This window comes from Marmota flaviventris, chromosome 2, assembly GCF_047511675.1.
Source record: "Marmota flaviventris isolate mMarFla1 chromosome 2, mMarFla1.hap1, whole genome shotgun sequence".
In the NCBI taxonomy this organism is placed as follows: Eukaryota; Metazoa; Chordata; class Mammalia; order Rodentia; family Sciuridae; genus Marmota; species Marmota flaviventris.
Window position 1 is genome coordinate 96,308,439 of NC_092499.1, and position 20,137 is coordinate 96,328,575.

The following is a 20,137-nucleotide window of genomic DNA, read 5'->3' on the forward strand; positions in this document are numbered from 1 at the left end:
TCCTTGTGGTTTATTAATGAACTCAACTGCTCTCAATTGAATTATTCTAATCCCACACACCCTCCATTCCCACATCCAACCTTTTCTGTAAAAATGCTCAAATATTTATTTTTGGTTGTTGTTTTTGTCATTGGTTAATTCTTTTTCTTATAGTAGAAATTAGCTTGTAGGTGCCAGCTTTTTAATAATGAGAACAAATATTGTAGAGTGGGCAGATCTGTTGACCATTTAAGAGGTCACTTTCCTTTCTATATATTTTTATTCTGTTCAGATAGGGACATTATTCATTAATTAAAGAGTAAATAAAATCAGTCTTTAATAAAAGTAATATAATACTTAATAAATTTCATTTAGACTTAATTTGGACAAAATATTTCCATTTTTAATATATCACCACTTGACAGTGATATTAATTGGATATAAAATAAAATTCCTCATCGACAAATATTAAGAGTAGAGAAAATGTAAATTTTCTGATTTCACTCTGGAATTTATTTAGTCACTCATATAAAATGTTTACATATAAAGCAAACTATTATGTTATGGTTATGGTTTGTAAATATTTAAAACTGATAACTATTTTGAGCTCCATATGATTAGAAGAAATAAAATATAAAAAAAGAAAGAAAAAAAAAGAAAATGGGTACTCATTGTGGATGAGTTTAAAGACTGGTGAGTTAGCTGACTTCTTGAAAATCCATTTAACCCTGTGTATTTATGAAGTTCTGACAATTATTACTATTAACTTAATGCCATGACATGTGTTGAGAGTAAAGGAATGCAAAACTACAAAATTTACTAAGAATTTATTTGTAGTAACACATTTCCACTGCTCTATAGGTTAAAAAAAATGAGAAATTCTATAACCACTTTCATTCAATTTCAAATGTGGTCACTTAAAGATTTTAAGTGGGTTCAGGAGTTATTATTAGTTTTCACCTATTGCCACTTAAAAACATACGGTTCAAGTATACCGCCAGAGGAACACAGCATGTTCATAAGCTGTAGAAGAGCACAACAAAAAAGAATCAAGGTCATATGACCAGCCATATGACCAACTACATCAGAGATTAGTACAAGGATAAGCTACTTCTGTCTCTCCAAAAGGATGAAACTATATCTACCTTTTGACTTTGGATTTTTTAAAATAAAGTATTTAAAAATGAAAACACCATTACAGAAAGGCTACTGTGGTGATTCTAGTACGATACCCAAATGCAGCTCATTTCCAAGCATGGATAACTCTCCTACCTTCACACTTGTCATTCTGCAGACTGTATCCAGGGGGGCAAATGCATCTGTAGGACCCATCCAAGTTTTGACAGGTTCCTGGTGCACATTTTCCCGGTTCTAGAAGACATTCATTAATATCTGCAAAGTAAAGGGAAAAAGAAGGAAAGGTTTCTTACGGGCATGATTTCTACCAAGCAATTCAAATTCAAAGAAACTGGAATCAAATAAAACACAAACATAAAGCTAATTAAAGTCCACAATTCTACCAAAGAGAAAAATAAATAATTCAATTAAAAAATATCAGCTTTCCAAGGTATATAATAACCATATTTTATTCTATCTACCACAAATTAAATGTATCTTGGAAAATGTAGTATATGAAAAGTCAGTGAGTACAATGAATTTAAGGGCACACAAAAGATTATATGACCCAGGCACAGTGGTTCACGCCAGTAATCCCAGTGACTTGGGAGGCTGAAGCAGGAGGGTCACAAATTCAAAGGCAGCCTCATTAATTTAGCTACCCGCTAAGCAACTTAGCTCTGGAAATGAAAAATAAAAAGGCTGGGGAGGTGGCTAGGTGGTTAAGTGTCATTGGGTTCTATCCCTGATTCCAAAATAAATACATAAAATAAAATAAAATAATATGAGCATACTACAAAAGTATTTGAAATAAACAGATAATAAATAGAACTGCAACTGCTTAATTATTGATTTAAACAGTTAATTGTTTTTATTTTAAGTATGATAATTTAATGTTTAAGAATAAGAAGAAAAGTCTTCACAGGCCTGATAAGTAAGATTCTTCTCTGATTTTTCCTCCAGGCTTCTAGAAGGAAGGGTTAGAATGGAGACCCCTGATTCTGTGATTGGTCTCCAGAACATCTTTTCCAGGGTCTTCCTGAGCTTGTACTTACCCACACAGGTCCTCCCATCTGGAGCCACCTCATAACCTTCATTGCACTGACACTGGAAGGACCCTACTGTGTTGATGCACTGGCCATTGCGGCAAAGGTTCCCATTTCCAGTTGCACATTCATCAACATCTGCCAACAAACAAAACAACAACAATAAAACACTTTGTTTTTTTGATATTTTCCAAAGAAAATGTCAAAATTCCAGCAGTATCTATTTTGAATTTCCATGGCCTTTGTGGACTCAGCCAAACATAAGAAATTACAATGAAGGTCTGGTTTGCATCAACAGACCTGGCTTTATGCATCTATCCAGATATAGCAACAAGGTGACATTATTATATTAGAGGTTGATATTTTACTTTAGAAATTTATATCAATTTCACATTGATATTCATTTATATTTTATTTTTAAAAGCTAAAATGAATATCCTGAATTATGTAAAACTGATTATTCAAGTCAGCTTAAAATATTCTTTAATATTCTTACAATTAGAGGTCTATAAAATGAGCTTCTAGCTCAATTCAATATTTGGTTCATTACTGTTCCCTAGCATAAGGGAATTTTATACACTTGGTCATTTACTTTTTTTAAAAGAGGCTGCAGTGAAACATCTAAATGAGAAGGTCTACATTACTCCTGAATTGTGTAGCTTCTACATAAAGAATTGCTTTTGCATATTTTAAAACTTAATTCCATTTATTTTGAAACTGAATTAATAAACAGCAAAGTAGATACAAAAATGATAGCTGAATGAGCATTTTAGTAAAAGTAATGGATGTAGTTACTGTAGCTGACTTTCAATGAGCACATTATATTTGACAAGTCCTGTAACCAACTGTATGCACAAAACGTATATATTTTTTCAAAAACCATCTGGCACACTGATGATGATCCTAATTACAAAGAACACAGATAAAAACTGATGTCCCTTGGTAATGCGCTATTTTGCACACGCACCTATACAGTCATTGTTGTGAGAAAGGATGAAGCCATGATTGCAGCGGCAGTTGAAGGAACCAATTGTGTTGCGGCATGTTCCGTTCCCACAGGCATCTCTTTCACATTCATTTATGTCTAGAAGGAAGAAAGGCCATAATTATTAATGAGAAACGTGGTCATGGGGTTACTGAAGTTAAAGAGCACTCCTATGCAGGTTGAGAGCTTCTCCATATTGGCAGCAGCTCCACACACAGTAGAGGAAGCTCCTATGAGAAACCAAAGAGGCCAGGTTCTAAATTTTGGGAGTAAACGGTTTCCTTGGTTGGCACATGAAAGGAGGCAAGCTGAGGACATGAGAACTAGACGAGAATTACTTTATTCTATTTACTTCTAGAATTCTCTTCCCTTGCCACTTTTCTCAAATATTTTCACTTAAAAATGGAAAAAATTCTGTGTGCATCTGGGTCTTGATTCGTTGCCACCTTTGGCAAACTTCAACTTTTGGGATTTTCACTCCAATTTACCAAAAAGCAGTGACTCACCTGGCATTACTCTGCAATCAGCAACAAAATAACTGGCACCTTAAATGTTTTTGTACCTCACCACGGCAGCTAGCATCTTTGTTAAAAAGAGTTGGTGAATGTCATATCATGTTAAGGAAATAAAAAAAAAATTAAGTGAAAGAAAGTTGCTACCACTGGCTTGAAAGAGTGAGGCACAACGAGGAGAGGCAAGAATGAAGGAAGAGAGGGGATGGGGAAGCAACACTTAAGGAGAGCAAAAGGTGACGATTAGAGTTAGGATCAGATTGTGGGCATGAAGATAGATTATCTGTGATCTGAATCAGGAAGTGATTACTGTCTCCAAAGTGACTCTAACCAGTGTCTGTTGAAGACTGCCTCCAGATGAGCCAGCCACTGTGCCAGCAGTCAAGAGCCTCTGCCTGGATTTTTCTTTAGCCAAGCTGGTGGAGTTCTTTATTAGGACACATTCTTTGTTAGGAGATTCCAGAAAATTCAGGTGGATCAAGGAGAAAAAAAGTGGGGAGCATCTCAGAGCTATGCAAGGGTTAGATCAGCAGGGCTGATTATGTTCCTTTAACTTGACTCTGGAGAAGATGAAACTTGATGAGAATGCTGTCTGATGGATGAACTAGTTATCGTCAAGGGCGAGCGGTTTAAACATTGCTCTACTGATTCTTCTTCTTCCAGATGTGAAATTAATTCATGTTTTTTAAAGCCCCCAAAAGACGTAATGGTAGAAAAGGACTTTAAAGTAGAAAAAAAAGGAAGAAGGTGAGAAAATGAGTGATTACATATTGGAAGTTTATTCTAGGTCAGTATCCTGACATTACTGAAACCAAGGAAGAGATTTAAAATCTTCTTTTTCCTCTAGAAAAATGATTCTTCAAAAATTTTTCTTTGCCTTCATGGGATATGTAACTTTATCCTTTGGTCAAAAGTTTTTTTAGGACTGGGGTGTGGCTCAATGATAGAATTTTTGCCTAGCATGCACGAGGTTCTGGGTATAATCACCACCACCACCACACACAAAAAGTTTTTCTAAAACTGTGACAGCCTAACGAATATCAAGAAAGAGGCATATTATACTCAGATTGCTAAAGATTAAACAATATATCACTACTATGTACCTGCCTGTGTTTTTATTTTATAAATAGCAGAATAACTATAGAAAGACCAATGTTCAATTTCATACCTATTCAGATGCAAATAAATTTCTAATAAAGATGTGAAAAAAATGAAATGATAATCACATACTTACCCAAACACATGGTTTGATCAGCATTTGTTTTGAAACCAGTATGGCAAAGGCAGTAGAAGCTTCCCACAGTGTCAATACACTGTCCATGGCTGCATATATTGGGGATTTCTTGACATTCATTGCGATCTGCAAAACAAAGCATTTTAAGTGAGATTTAGAAGACAAAAATCAGACAAATCTGGATGCTGAAATTTAGTTTTTCTTGATGGTCACTCATATTGTCCCATGTCACCATTGCTTTATCTAATTCCTTTATCTTTTAATTCTATCTGATCAAGTCTTCATCTCTCCAACAACTCCTTTTAGCCCTTGACAATCCTAATGTGTCTTTCTTTTTATTCATATTTATTCATAGGAGAGCTCTCTTGCTTTGCTTCTGCTGGCCTTTAAGCTCTAAATTAGATTTGTGATCAACTGAATCTCTTGCTTTCCTGAAATCTGATTATCTGAGGGGTGGAATTTAATGCATAGGTTCACAAGAGACATGATTACATGCTATTTATCATCTCTATTTTTTAAAAAAGCTTTCAAGACTCTAGGTTTAGAGTAAATGTAATTTGAATGGCTTTAGATCTTCATGATTTTCCTATTATCACAAAGGAAAACATCTCTACACAGGTGCCATTGACCATACAGTGTCCTGCTTTTGGTTGAAAATTCAGACTGTTTGCCTGCCCTCTCTACCGAGCACACAACAATTGGGAATGAACTCTTTTTGCTACATAGAGCAACGCTGCTTGTCCCAGGACAGATATCTCCTCTGTTTGGTGTGTGCAGGCTGCCATTTTTGTAACTCTTAGCAGAGCCTATGGATCACCATACTGTTTAAAAGTTCTGAATGAGGTTAAAGATATCATTATGAGAAGGAAATTGGGATTGAGCAGCTCAGGACTTATGGCTAGCCTGTGCAGAAATGCTAGTTAACAAATTGTGATTACTCTTATTTTAGAAAATGAATTTAAAATGAGAAAACTGCTTCCTACGATGGGCAGAGGAAATCAATTTTCAATCCCAATTCCAGTGAAGGGAGAAGAGCTTGAGGAAGGCCTTTATCACTTTCAGGGAGAACTGGATCAGGAAGTGTGCAGGGGACCAGAACTGCCTTGTGTCTGGGTCCCTCAAGGAAATAGAGAGCACTGAGGATCTTCATAAAAAGGGACTCTCAGTGCTTTTTTCTCCTTTATTGCCCTACTTCATTCTAGTTAAAAAATAAATAAGAAAATATGTAGTATTCTGAGGTTCCTGAGGTGAAATAAAAGTTACCATTCTAGAGAACTCCCTTGCTAAATTCTTGCTTTGTCTTGAGACCAGAAAACTAGGTTTCTACAAGCACCAAGATTTGAACTCCAAGGAGACAATTTTTGAAGTTGGAATAAGAGGTTTGGCCATACTACCAGGGGGAAAAAACCCAAATAGTCAGTGGAGAGAGAGGAGACCACTAGGAAATGGCTGGGAAGAAACTGTTTCCTCTCTTGAGATAGACATTTCAGAAGGTGGCTGCATTTGCTATCCACCTCTGAGGTCAGACTAACATCCTGAGCAGAGATATCTAGTTATTCTCTCAGCAGCAATGCAGTTGCTAAAGTCAGTCATGATTTGGGATTAGAATCAATCTATTTACTAATTCAAATAAAAATCATATGATAGAAGGTTTTAGTTCTTTCCCTTTTAAGCATAGGCAGAGAGGAGTACTTTACAATATGCCTGAAAACTGCCAGGTAGAGGTTAGCATTTCAAGATATTTAAAAAAGATTTTTGAAGTAGGATGTAAATGAAGACGTTTCCAGAATAAAGTCTTCAACCCTAGGGGCCAAATAGTTACACAACTCAAATACATTTCCTTTCTTCAGAGGATTTCAATGAATGAAGGAAATCGAGCTTTGGGCTACAAAAACAGTCACTCACTACACTTATCCTGATAGAACCAGATGCATTTTATGTATTTTAATATTCTTCAAGAAAATGTGAAAGGGCTTAAGCCCCAGCAGGCTATGGCGGGATGTCTTATCTTGATGTATAAATAGCTCTGTCCCATTTCATGCCCAAGTGTGAAAAGGTGTGAAATGGCACATTCTATATTATCAGCAGTTCTTTATTTTGACTGGAATTATTTCACCCAGTTCCAAAGAAATATAAATTAAGAGTAAAATGCAGGGAAATGGTATCAATGCCAAGTTTCACTGAGGGTATTGTGGTTCATATCAGAGACGTCCCCACTTTTCCTGTCCCGTATTTTTAATATGGATAACAACAGCTCTGTTGACAAAATGCTAAATACTTGCACATGTTCCTTTAAACTCAACAAAACAAGTCTTGATTCTCAAAGTGATTTTTTGTTCTGCTCTTACACCCGCTTCCCACCAAGGTCTCATAAAACAATGCAAAATACCCTTCAGAGAGCACTGCACTTCCTACCACTTAATCACTGGCAGGCAAGGAAATCCAAGGAAAATCTGACCATGTTCCCTTGAGTTGTTTCATTCACAAATGCATAAAATATCCAGGAAACTCACTTGGAAATGATCCGTAAGCAGAATAACACATTTTTCCTGACCTCTTTACTAAATATACAATGATTTATAATTACTTTAAAACTTACAGGAAAATTATTCTGAGGTATTATTTTGCTTCTGGTTTGAAACACCGGTGTTTTAAGCTTCATGCCACTGGCTACAAAATACCATCGAACACGGAACAAATACACTATCAATATAAGTTGACAAGGCAACCATCCTTATTTCTATCACATCCTTGACCAAAGTGAACCATGAACAACTCTAACCTCTAGGGAACACAGTTTCTCATTTACTATAGGTGTATTACAGCTAATAAAAGATTATTGATGTTTGCTGCCTTCAGTGGGTGATCTTTTGTCTGTAAGACATTTGGGAAGACAAGTAATGCTTCTCTTCAGGTTGATCTGGTCCAGCTTGAGAATCGAGATTGGGGTATGAGGTGGAGAAGCCTCCCCTGCTGCTCAGGGAGAAGGTATGGAAGTAAAAAAAGTAATTTGATCCTGAATACTGAGTATATGTGAGGGTAGGTGTTTGCATGTGGGACAGTAGATAGGCAAACCTGAAATGTATTTATGTAAACAATCTCCTTCTTGTTTTACAAATATCATCAATAAAGTGGCAAAAAGCTAGGTGTTTAGACATTTTGACAATTTTCCATTTTTCTCATTTTGCTAGAGTTTATCTATTTCAATCATATCTCATATATTCTTCAGCCTTAGATCTCAAAAGAAATCTAGTTATCAGAGGCTTGTGAAGATGACCTGCAGGGGGATAAGAGTGGCTGGTGGGCACCACTTACCGTTGCACTGTCCTGTGGGCGTGAGGCGATAGCCAGGCTTACAGTCGCAGCGGTAGCTGCCTGCAGTGTTGATGCACTCGGCACTGCGCTGGCACACGGGGCCGTTCTGACACTCGTCAATATCTGCAAGCAGAAGAGAATGTAATTCCAAAGAGCACAGAATCTGGCGTCCAGGCAATGCAGTCTTACTTACATCTGATCTACTGAAAAGTCAATATGGATGTTTCATAGCACATTTATTCATAATTGCTAGAACTTGGAAGCAACCAAAATGGCTTTCTGAGGTGAATGTATGATAAGTAAACTGTGGTACATCTAGATGGAATATTAATGAATATTCTAAATTTCTAAAAAAGCAATGAGCTATCAAGCCATGAAAAGTTATGGAAGAAACTTAAATGCATGTTATTATAAGTGAAAGAAGAAAATCTGAACAGGTTATATAGTATATTATTTCAAGTACAAGACATTCTAGAAAAGAGGACACTGTGGAGACAGTAAATAGGACAAAGTAGTTTCCAATAGTTAGGAAAGAAAGAGGGATGAACAGGCAGAGCATGGGAAGTATCAGGGCAGCAAAACTATGCTATCATACTGTACTGATAGATATGTGGCATTACAAATGTATTCAAACTCACAGAATCTACAATAGAAACAGTGAACTGTGGACTATGGGTGATAAGGACACGTCGGTATAGGTTTATTGATTATAACAAATGCAAGAAGGTTGTAGATAATGGAAGAGACTATGCATGTATAGGGCTGTGGGTATATGGCAAATATCTGTACTTTCTTCTCAATTTTATTGTGAACCTAAAACTACCCTAGAAAATAAAGTTTACTTTTAAAAAAAGAGAAGACTGAAAACCCATTATCTAAAAACTCCAGAGCTCCTCTACTTCAGTATTATCATTCATATAGGCAATTTCTTGATAATAATTACACATGGACTCTGATGATGCTCATATCTTTAAAACAAAAAAGTCATTTGGGGTTAGGGATACAGGTCAATAATGGCATGCCTGCCTAGTATGCACAGGCCCTGGGCTCAATCCCCAGAAAAAACAAACAAAAAGCTAAGTCTGAAACTCAGCTTTTTAAGGCCAGGACTTGATATAGGTATAGTCTAATGATCCCCAAGATTTTATGATTCAACAGGGCTGCTTTGGTCTGGAAGAGTGTAAGATCTGCAGAGCATTTCAAACTTTAATGTCCATATGAATTACTTGGGATCTTGTTAAAAAGCAGATTCTAACTCAACACATCTGGGGAATGGTCCCAGAGTCTCTATTTCTAGTAAGCGCCCAGGTGACTGGGGTGCTCCCTGTCTTCCAGCTGCAGGGTTACAGAGACTGCTGCTTAAATTACTGCCACAAGACAGTCCAATCAAGAAAGCAAACATGGGAGATTGCACATAAAACTACTGAAAACAATCCAACTCTCAATATCAAAGCAAAGAATAAAATGAATATCATGTGTTCTAGAGCTTTTACTTTGCTCAGGAGTTGTTTGCCTGCTTTTATTTTATTTTATTTTTTTAAACTGGGACCAATGTCTGCATTGGCTATCTCTTTAGAGGTGTTCTGAATGGCTTTCACCCCCATTCCCACAACAAACACAATAGGCAGGGAAGTGACATGTGCGAATTTCTCTTAAACACTTGTTTAAACAACAAAAACCCCAGATACCTGATATAGTTCAATTTCATGACATCACAAAAGTTCTTGCACAACTCATGGGGCAAAATACATGCTCCCCTCTCTCCTGCTTCAACAAAATGATCTAGTCGTTTATGTCCAGTAAAGGGAATATCTGGAACATTGGTGAGAAGTCCTTAGCACCAGTTTTGGGTTTTCACACAGAAGTGGACTCAGCCAAAGAAGTCCCACCAGGAGGTGGCAAATGCATCAGCAGATGCCTCTCAGGTGTGTTTTCTGTGGTGGGAGAACTGAAGGACCATTAGTATGAGCTTCAGTAAGTGAGAGTTCCTATGAGAGGTGGGGTGGATCACGCCTCTCCATGCAAGAGATAGAGCAAAAGTATGCTGCCTTGTTATGATGGACCCAGCACCACCTCACTCACTCGGTCTGTCCTGATCTTAACCAAGACCATAAAGAAACACAGAGGAGAAGCCATTGGAGAAGCCAAACAGTGTCATGGACAAGCACTTCTGTGATGCATCAGCCTAAAGTCTGATCAAACACACACGTGGGGAGAGCAGACATATGGAAGCTCCCTAAACCACTTCCAGAATCCATTCCAGTTTCAGTGCTACTGAGGCATGTATTAAATCAACCTTCATTTTCCGATTTTCTAAGAGTGTGTTTCCAAGAGCTAAGAGTGTGTTGGGAAGCAGCTGAGCCTGATTAGTTTTTCACATTGAAGAAGAAGAGTGTATGAAACCAAAAATTGGAGCCCTCAGCCATCTTACTGGCCACTAAATGCTACCCTGACAGCAAGGTGACAACTCCACTTGTCCTTAGCACTCTGACAAATGGTATTTGCAACTCATGTATGTCGCAAGGTCTAGGTTGACTCTGGCCATGGCTGCTGCTTTAGCATATATAAGTAGTGAAGAGGTACCAAGGTAATCACCCAAGAGACCTCTGAGTGGAAGGGAAGAGGAAATGCCATGAGAAGTTGACAAACATCCTGGTGGGGTAAGTACCAGGGGGAAAGAATATGACCAAAAGGAAGACGGCCACCTCCAGCACTATAAGATCATTGCCATGGCCTCCTTTCTCCTCTCCAGTGTCCACGTTTCCTCTCCAGGAGCCTGGTCTTTGATGACCTCCAGAAGGTGGGGACTGGGACCAAGGTCTGCACTGGCAATCTCTTTAGAGGTGTTCTGAATGGCTGTCACCCCCATTCTCACAACCAACACAGCAGACAGGGAAGTGACATGTGCAAAGTTCTCTTAAACACTTGTTAAGAAAACTTAACAGGTATGTGGTTACTAACAAACTAGAACTTTCCCTGTGGTATATAAATCGTCTTTAGTTTAGAAAACCAAATGTTTTTTTTTAAATATTAAAATGTTGACACATGCTATAATATGTGCCCTAAGAGGATGATAACCTTTTCTATAATGCATAATACTCTACCAGAAGACCAAAGTTCAAGTATTAAATAGAAAATTATTCCAGTTATTCTCAGGCACATCACATATTTAATATCCAGTAATGTCTCCCTGTTATAAAAATATAGAAGAATACTATCTTCCCCAGATGTAGGAAGAAATATGAAGTGCTATAAGGAATGTTCAGACTCATAACATAGGAGAGAGAGTGAGTGTGTGTGTGTGTGTACACAGCAATAGGAGGTAATTTGAAAATGAAAAAAAGTACCTTTTGCATGCATGCCAACATTTTTCATATAAAATCAAATTTGCTGTCCTTGCCATTTGGAATTCTCTCATGCATTTGGAATATTTGCACTAACCTTGTTTTCACTTGGGAGTAGCAAAGTCTCCATTTGTTGGAAGAGAACACTGACTTTAAGATTCAAGTAAAGATGACTGTCCACTGATGTTTACTTTCAAGCAATGTGAAACAAAAGAAATCTATGTGACACACCCAGGAACTCAAAAGATTTTTCATATCAGTCAGGAAATCTAATACATTGTGTCTTGGGGGAGGGGGCTGCGGAATGCACATCCTGGCTTTTCCACTGGGAGTTAGAGAGGTTTTTGCATGAAACTTCATGTTGTTCCACACCATGCCCTTCACTATACCTAGAGTTTGAAGCACTTCTGAAATTTCAAGTTATGAAGTTTGGTGAGCGTGTGTTTAAGAAGCTCGTCAGCTGGCTCACTGCTGGATATGACATAGTTACAATGCCACTTACCTTCACAAACCAACAACTTGTCATTATAGAAGAACCCCACTGGACATTCACATCTGAAGCTGCCAACCATGTTGATACACACTCCATTTTCACAGACTCCTGGGATTTCCCGGCATTCATCAATATCTAGAAACAGAGAGTTGCTTGTGAGTGATGGTGCAACATGTGATCCCTGCACAGGGAAAGAGAGGACTGAAAGGGCATGCGTGCATGTGTGTATGTGTTTGTGTGTGATGGGAGGAGGAAAAAATCAATGAAGAGCAAATTGAAATAACTAAGCTACTTTCCAAACATTCATGTGTCTATGTGGATTTAGTATCTTTTTGGCTTTGTTTCAGAACACCAACTTTGCACAGGTAAGGGCCATCTTCATATCCACTGGGCACTGTGGATATACCAGATGAGTAGGTTAAAAGTGACTGTTAAGAGGAAATGGCCTCTTGCCTCCAAGTATGCAGCGGTGTTTGGCAAAAATGGAAAGGTGACTTGAGGAACAGAAGAGAAGTCCAAGGTTATGGAGAAATGCCATCTTTCAAGTTCTACTTCTAATTCCCCTTCCTCCTTCATGTGGCTATAGAAAGGAGTAAATGAGATGTGGGGCTGTAAGCTGGGCTGGAGTTGAATGTGAAGACAGGGTTAGCACCAAGGAAGGATGTCACTGCAGACTGTGTGCTTCCTGAAGCTGGGGGCTGGGACAGCTCTACTTGTCCTTAGCACTCTGACAAATGGTAAGTGGCTAATTCTAATTTGTTACATCAAGAACCAGTGTCTGGCTGGGTGTGGTGGCGCATGCCTGTAAGCCGCTAGGGAGGCTTGGGAAGCTGAGGCAGGAGAATCTCGAGTTCAAGCCAGCCTCAACAAAAGTGAGGCACCAAGCAACTCAAGGGGACCCTGTCTCTAAATAAAATATAAAATAGGGTTGGGGATGTGACTCAGTGACTGAGTGCCCCTGAGTTCAATCCCTGGTATCAAAAAAAAAAGAAAAAAGAACCCGTGTCTGGAAATGGGTTGGTAAACATTAAAACAGGACCAAGGTAGGAATGAAAGCAGAGCCAGGATCCTGGCATTCATCAATATCTGAAGCTATAAAGGGATACCTGCGAGCAAGTCTCAGAGCCTCCTCACCAGCCTGGCTTGCCTCATCTGTTTCCTACCTGTTTCCTACTCCAGGCCATATAAATGTCCTCTGAAATAACAGTAAAAATAGTAATAATAATAGTATTCACAGTCTCTGGCTGCATGGCTAGTGTGCTTCTCAAGGAGTTGACCTGTATCTATTCACTGAATCAGCATAGCCACCCTGTGAAATGGTGTCTAGGTCCTATGCCTGTCTTCACTGTGCAGATGAGGCAACTGAGGCCAAGCCAGAGGAGGTAACCTGCCAAAGAGCACGTAGTCAATGAGAGACAGAGTCAGGATTTGATGGAACCTGCTAACAGGATATCCTGCTCCCTTATGCTTCTCCACATCACCATCCTATATTCTTCACAGGATGGTTTTCAAAGTGCTTGTTCCCCTGGAGGACTGCTCCAGCAATCCCTTGACAGTGTAACAGAACACTTCCACTGTAGTTTACGTAAAGCTACAGTCTAGGATACAAGTCACCCTTTCACTAGGCTTCTATTACTATTGTTGAGCCTCTTGGTTTACTTATAGCAAGGAGCCTCTGCAAGGTACTTTGCATAAATTGTAGGAAGATGCTCATAGATTCTAGGGTACCTGGAGGAGCTGCTGCAGATTCAGAAAAATCACATTTAAAACCAACCTGTTTCAAAGGAGAAATTTCAAAGGCCACAGGTAGATTTAAGACCCTTTTTCAAAGGGCTTGATTCTGTTTGAAAGCAAATTGAGCTACTTAATGGGGGGGAAAAGTTTTGAATCTCAAAGGGTACAATCTCAAAACACTGCTATTTTGAATACAGGCACTCATGTTTTCAGTCTTTTCACACTTTTCTCATGTTATTAAACATCTATGAGAAATCAAATCACAACTTTATATTATCAGCAAGAAAACAAGCAAAAAAGCCAAGTAGAATCCATTCTGTTGGTGCAGATTAAAACATGAAATATCATATTCATATTCATTTGTTTAAATGTAAGTGATATATATTACCAAGACTAACAATAACAGGCTGAGTCAAATCTCTAGCCATTTCTAGGTGTAAAATAGCAAAAAGATATATTAACAATCTTGCTTTCTTTTCCTGTCTGGATTTTATTTGAACTTCAACTTAGAGAAGTTTATATTTTAAGACAAGATTAATAAACATACTATGATTTTAGTCCCATATGAATGGACTCTATATGCCAACAATCTTAAAACCTTTCAGAAAGAAAATATAAAGCTTAAATAAAACAAAGTTTTTCAGCCATCTAAATATTTTGTCATTGATGGAATTTGGTAACAGTAAGCATATTGCTAAATACCATGTTTCCAGTTTTCAAGAGCTCGAGGCAAAGCAAGCCATGAGTCAGGGCTGGGTTCAGGTCCCAGCTCTGTTATTAATTAGCTAGGTGGCCTTGGATGTGTCCATTTCCCTCTCTGGGCCTCTGTGCCCTCAACTGTAAAGCAAGATATTTGAACTGGATGGCGTTTGAGGTCTTTCCAGCTCTACTAGTGGACAATGCTAATGCAGTTTCAAGCTGCTTCCTGCCCATCCTGGAGGGCAAGTCTTATAGAGTACACGCCTAATCTGCCCATGGAGAACCAGTACTACCAAAGACCACTTATCTGCTGATCACAGATTCTAAGGAGATTAAAAGATCTGTTTCGGGAAGGGGAAAAACAAAATAGCTAGGGCCAGGTGTTTCATGCCAATGTCATTTAGCAGTTTTTCTTTCCAAACCATGAAGTTTCTTTGGATGTTGACTAGACTGTGGAGCTATATGGATTTGGCACTAAGGAAGCCAGGCTGATTTCTGGACCAGATCCTTGTTTTCTTAAACAAGGTCATTGGAAAGGCTGATGTAGTTTTCAGTTTACTTATTAGGAACAAGGTAGAACAAAGCAAGTGGTGATCTTTGCTACCACACACAATAGCTCAGACTTAGGGGCATCTAAGGATACATATAAATCACACCAGGGAAAAACTCTGAGATCACAACAGCTTTCCATCACTTTTATGTTATTTGGTTTAAACCACAAGGGCACTGCCTACACAGCTGAATGCTGTGTAATACTTGTGAATCTTACATAAGCACCTCTATCACAGTGGTGGTTTCTGCTCCAGTTATCAGACAAGGTCTTAGATGGAGAAGATTTTTAGTTTAATTCTGAAATTCTCCAAGCAGGTGATCCAAGGAGAATCCATGTAAGATAAATTTGATCCACAAGAAGGACTTTACATGAACAACCCACATGTAAGGTATTGGTGTGAAAAATTCATGTAAACTCATCTTAGAAGGAAGGAATGGGAATTACAGTCAAATCAAATGTCAACTGGCCATACTCCCAGAATCTCTCTCTTTGTTGATGCCTAGGCTTGGTTTAACTAAGCTTGATTGTAATTTTGTGAAAAGCTTTCCAGTCCCCTTAATCATGAGCAGCAAATGCTTCTGCCAATTAGGTGGAGCAACACAGGGTGTTTGCACAGCTTATTCCAAACTGAGAATCCATGTTTCAATAAAGCTAAAGGCATGGTTTCACATTTTTTTTTCTTCTAAGAAGAAGAAGAAGACAAAGAAAATAAACAGAAAATGACTGTACGCACTCCCTTTTCTAACACAAGGACAAGGAGGGAAAGTCCTGACAACGCTCACGTGCACGTCGTCTCCTAACTCACCAACGGGTAAGCCGGTGTAAATGTCGATGACAAAGCCTGGCCTCTGGCTTCCACAGAGCGTAGCAAATTCATCTGCAATAAATGAACAACAGGAGGGGTGGGGATCAGTAAAAGAGCAAGAATTGGCTGAAAGAAATTACTTTTTCTTTTTCCCAAAAGGTTTGGTGTGGAAACCTTTTAAACAATATTACAATACTGAAATGGTCTCTCTTTTGAAGAATTGACAATGAGAAGTAAACCTGGAAATTCCTACAGATGTAACTCTCTCTCTATAAGACAAACGCTGAAGGAAGAATGGTATGTAGACTGATAACGAGGGAGAAGTAGAAGTCTCCACGTCGCATGCCACAGGCTCCTCTGAGCTGCCTCTGAATTGGCTTTCTATTTGAATACTGTTCAGGTCTGAAACCAGAGACTGACAAGAGTGCCTCTCTCCACTCTGTAATGAGGGATCTATATAGGGTCCAAGGAATGCTTACAGAAGCCATTTTCTCAGTAGACTGGAGGCAGATTGTGGCAAGTTCTTAACATCAGATCTATTAATGGCCAATTCATGTCTATAAACCAACCTCATCATTAATTTGGTTTTTGGACCTGGATTTTACTCGGAATGGCACTCATGTACTCCTGTTCTCTCTCTTCCGTGAATTCATCAAAGTTGGTAATAAAAGATGAGCTAAATGTTATTGGTGATCTGCTCTAACTCTGAGATTTTGTAACTCCAGGTAAGCACGACTGGTAAGGTATGGTATCAGTCTAAATCCAAGATGGCCATTGCCTTTCTGGTCATGCCTGGAGAAAATGAGTAAAAGCTTTCTGGAATTATTTGAATTAGAAAATAGCCTGAGCCAGGCATGGTGGCACATGTAAATCCCAGCTACTTGGGAGGCTGAGGCAAAGGATTGTTTGATGCCAGGAGTTCAAGGCCAGCTTGGGCAGTATAGTGAGACCCTATCTCTAGAACATTTTTTTTTCTAAAACATTTTTTAAAATCCTAACATATAGCATGTTATTCTCCTAGTGCTTTATTTTCTTAGACTATGAGTATCCACTTAGAGCAACTGCCACAACAGCTGACATTTTTCATCCAGAGAAATTACAAGAACTCCTAAAATATGTGCAAATTTCAGAGTTAGTGAAAGGCCAAAACTAGATTTGGCCAATATTTATCATGAAGAAGAAATCTTGAATTTTAAATGATGCATATATAGGTTCTTAAAACTCAAAGACAGTCATTTCTGAAAGTAAATATTGTCTATATCAAGGGTTTCCAAAGTGGCCTCCAGGAGAATTGAAATGACCTATTAGGACAAAATAGAAAACAGTTGAAATTCTATTTTTGTAGAATCTGATCTCTTTAAAAATGTATTTTCTGTATATTTTATATTGGAACAGTTCTCAAAAAACAAATGCAATTTTCAAGATAACTTAAAACAAATACATACACATACTTTTATATATAAACACACATGCCAAATTTGTATACCCTCCAGATTTTTCATTAAGATTATATGATCCTGAAGACCATTATTCAGTCAGGGTCAGCAAACTTTTTCTTAAAGGACTAGAGTAAATATTTTAGGCTTTGCAAGCCGCAAGGTCTCTGTCAAAACTTTTTAACTCTTCCATGAAAGCAGCTGTAGATAATGGGTCAATAAATTAGTGTGGTTGTGTTTTAATAAAATTTTATTCATGGATACCAAGATTTGAAGTACATGTAACTTGCATATGGCATGAAATATTATTCTTGTGATTTTTCCACCCATTTAAAGTGTAAAAATTGTTCTTAGTTTGTGGGCCATTCAAACACAGGTGGTAGATTGAATTTGGCCCATAAGCTTTAGTTTGTCAACCCTGCTCTAGACACTTTTTGAGGGGTGAGGTAAATCACAATTCTAAGTGGTGGTTATTACATTATTTCTGGAGCAAACAATGGATATAATGGTATAATTTAGTAAAAAAGAATGTTCTGTTGCATAAATGATCAGACAGAATCCAAAAATAAATTTAAAATTTTACATATCACTGTGTGGGATGGGATAGGTACTACAGAATACCTTAATCAATATCTTGCATGGATTAAATTTAATGCAAATCATAATATTGGCAAATGATCCCATCATAATATCTTTGATGCATAACATGTATCACATGATATAAGAATACTGCACCAAATTTTTTACTTTATATATTTATTTAAAGAATATCATTTGGGTCTTTTAAAAAATGAATGACATGGGCTGGAGTTGTGGCTCAGTGGTAGAGCGCTCGCCTAGCACATGCGAGGCGCTGGGTTTGATCTTCAGCACCACATAAAAATAAATAAATAAATAAATAAATGTACTTAAAAAAATGAATGACATAGTATAATTCTTTCCTTTACAAAAAATGTAAGAAGAAATTTTTCTTCTCTCAATATAAAAAAGAGATGTACTTTTTTTCAGTGTTTAATTTGCTCTATAGTTACTGAGGATTACTTGATCAGGTTTCCTTTTTCAAATGAGCTGCTAGGAAGTTTGGAACCAAAGTCACTGCTCATCTCTGGCAACTGTGTAGGAATTCCCGGTTTGGATTTTGTGTATTGGCCTTGTTCCTTGTGTAATTTTCTTACTCTTCTTTGTTATTTGCCTTACAGTTATTTCTTATTTTACAATTGCATCTTTATAGACTGGCCTTAATTCTTTTGGGAATAAGACTAGTTTTGAATATTACATTAAAAACAAGAAGAGTTATCGTTTGTTTATTTATCACTTTGGTTTGCCTGTTTCCAGTCTTTTAATTATTATATGAATTCTGAAACAATGATAACAATGTTTATATTTTTGTGATATGCTATAGTCCACAGTTCTGGTTATGAATTAGGGTACACATTAGTAAGTATATTCTGTGATTCCAGTTTTCAGCTGGATAGACAATGGTCAACTCTGAACTAAACAGTTGCCTTTGTGAATCAATTTTTTCCTTATGCAAATGAGCATGCACACTTTTCTTTCTTTGCTGAGACTGATTTCTCCTAACAATTCATGGGTGATCGATCAACCTCTATTGTTAGTAGTAGTGAAGCTAAAGTTCACCTGTGCTTGGGATGGGACACTGTTCACAGGGCTTATTCCAGGCTCGGCCAATGTTGTAAGAGCAGCAGCACATCTTCTTGGTCATATTGAACAAGAGCTCTCCATCACAGGTCTGGTTGTCAGCATAATAGTTTCTGTAGCACAAACTTCTTCTCATATCTAGAAGAGAAAAGGAAAAAAGGATAGGAAGTCGGGAACAGTGGTCCACGTCTGTAATGCCAGCAGCTGGGGAGGCTGAGGCAGGAGGATTACGAGTTCAAAGCCAGCCTTAGCGAAAGTGAGGCACTAAGCACCTCAACAAGACCCTGTCTCTAAATAAAATACAAAATAGGGCTGGGGATGTGGCTCAGTGGTCAAGTGCCCCTGAGTTCAATCCCCAGTACCACCACCCCCCACCCCTGCCAAAAAAAAAAAAGGATTGGATATGCCCTTGGGGAAGCATAACACATGTTAAAGGGATACTCAAAGAGAAAGCTCTTTTGAGTTGTATTGTAAGCTGACTTTAATACGGGCAGGAAAAGCCTACTCAGACACAACATTTTAGCTATCAATACTGTTACAAGAAAAGGACTTTGAGGAATGTATTCCCTGGTATTTTATGCCACAGAACTAAGTCATTATGTGGCTGTAGCATTAATAAACTTTACATGACTCTCCACCCTGTCTCCTAGTAACAATTCTCCACTGCTATTTGGCAGTAAGTTTCTCATTTCCGACTCACGATGTTTTAATACTGTAGGTCTGTGCTGTAAATATAATTGTATAAAGATACACCCAAAAGTAAAACAAAAGAAGCACTATTCAACTTTTGTTTGGGATTTTCCAACATTACACTTAAAAGAAAACTCCCAACCACCCACACAAGGTGCTGAAAAATACTTAAGCTCACGGTCTACAGGGGAGGAGGCTCTCAGTGAGACAGTGAGGATGGCAGCACTCAGTCTAGCACTCAGGACCATTTGCTGGGCTTTCTACACAAGAACCAAACATGCCTAACCAAGAAAAACTTAGACTTACCCATGCAATTATTTCCCCCATTCACTTGCATGTAATCTGGAGGACAAATACAGGTGTAGTTGCCAACAGTGTTGTAACATGTCCCTGGGCCACAGATTCCAGGCGTGTCACATTCATTCACATCTATAATCCAAAGAGAAAGTGGTATGTGAATATGAAAACATCACTCTCTGGAGTGGCCTGGTCCTCAATGTCAATACAAATGTTGACACAACAAAGGAGAAAATCCAC

The 20,137-nt window shown here is 38.1% G+C and overlaps 1 protein-coding gene across 1 annotated transcript in view; it reads right to left on the reverse strand.

Moving 5' to 3' along the window:
- The window catches only part of Fbn1 (fibrillin 1), a 223,642-nt gene that overhangs the window by 31,188 nt on the left and 172,317 nt on the right, over positions 1 to 20,137 (reverse strand). The window contains exons 41-49 of the mRNA XM_027925732.3: positions 19,907 to 20,029; positions 18,890 to 19,048; positions 15,816 to 15,887; positions 12,034 to 12,159; positions 8,188 to 8,310; positions 4,873 to 4,998; positions 3,109 to 3,225; positions 2,151 to 2,279; positions 1,252 to 1,371 (exon numbers count right to left, since the gene is read on the reverse strand). Of these exons, the coding sequence (XP_027781533.2) occupies positions 1,252 to 1,371; positions 2,151 to 2,279; positions 3,109 to 3,225; positions 4,873 to 4,998; positions 8,188 to 8,310; positions 12,034 to 12,159; positions 15,816 to 15,887; positions 18,890 to 19,048; positions 19,907 to 20,029 (1,095 nt within the window). The remainder of the gene's footprint in view (positions 1 to 1,251; positions 1,372 to 2,150; positions 2,280 to 3,108; positions 3,226 to 4,872; positions 4,999 to 8,187; positions 8,311 to 12,033; positions 12,160 to 15,815; positions 15,888 to 18,889; positions 19,049 to 19,906; positions 20,030 to 20,137) is intronic.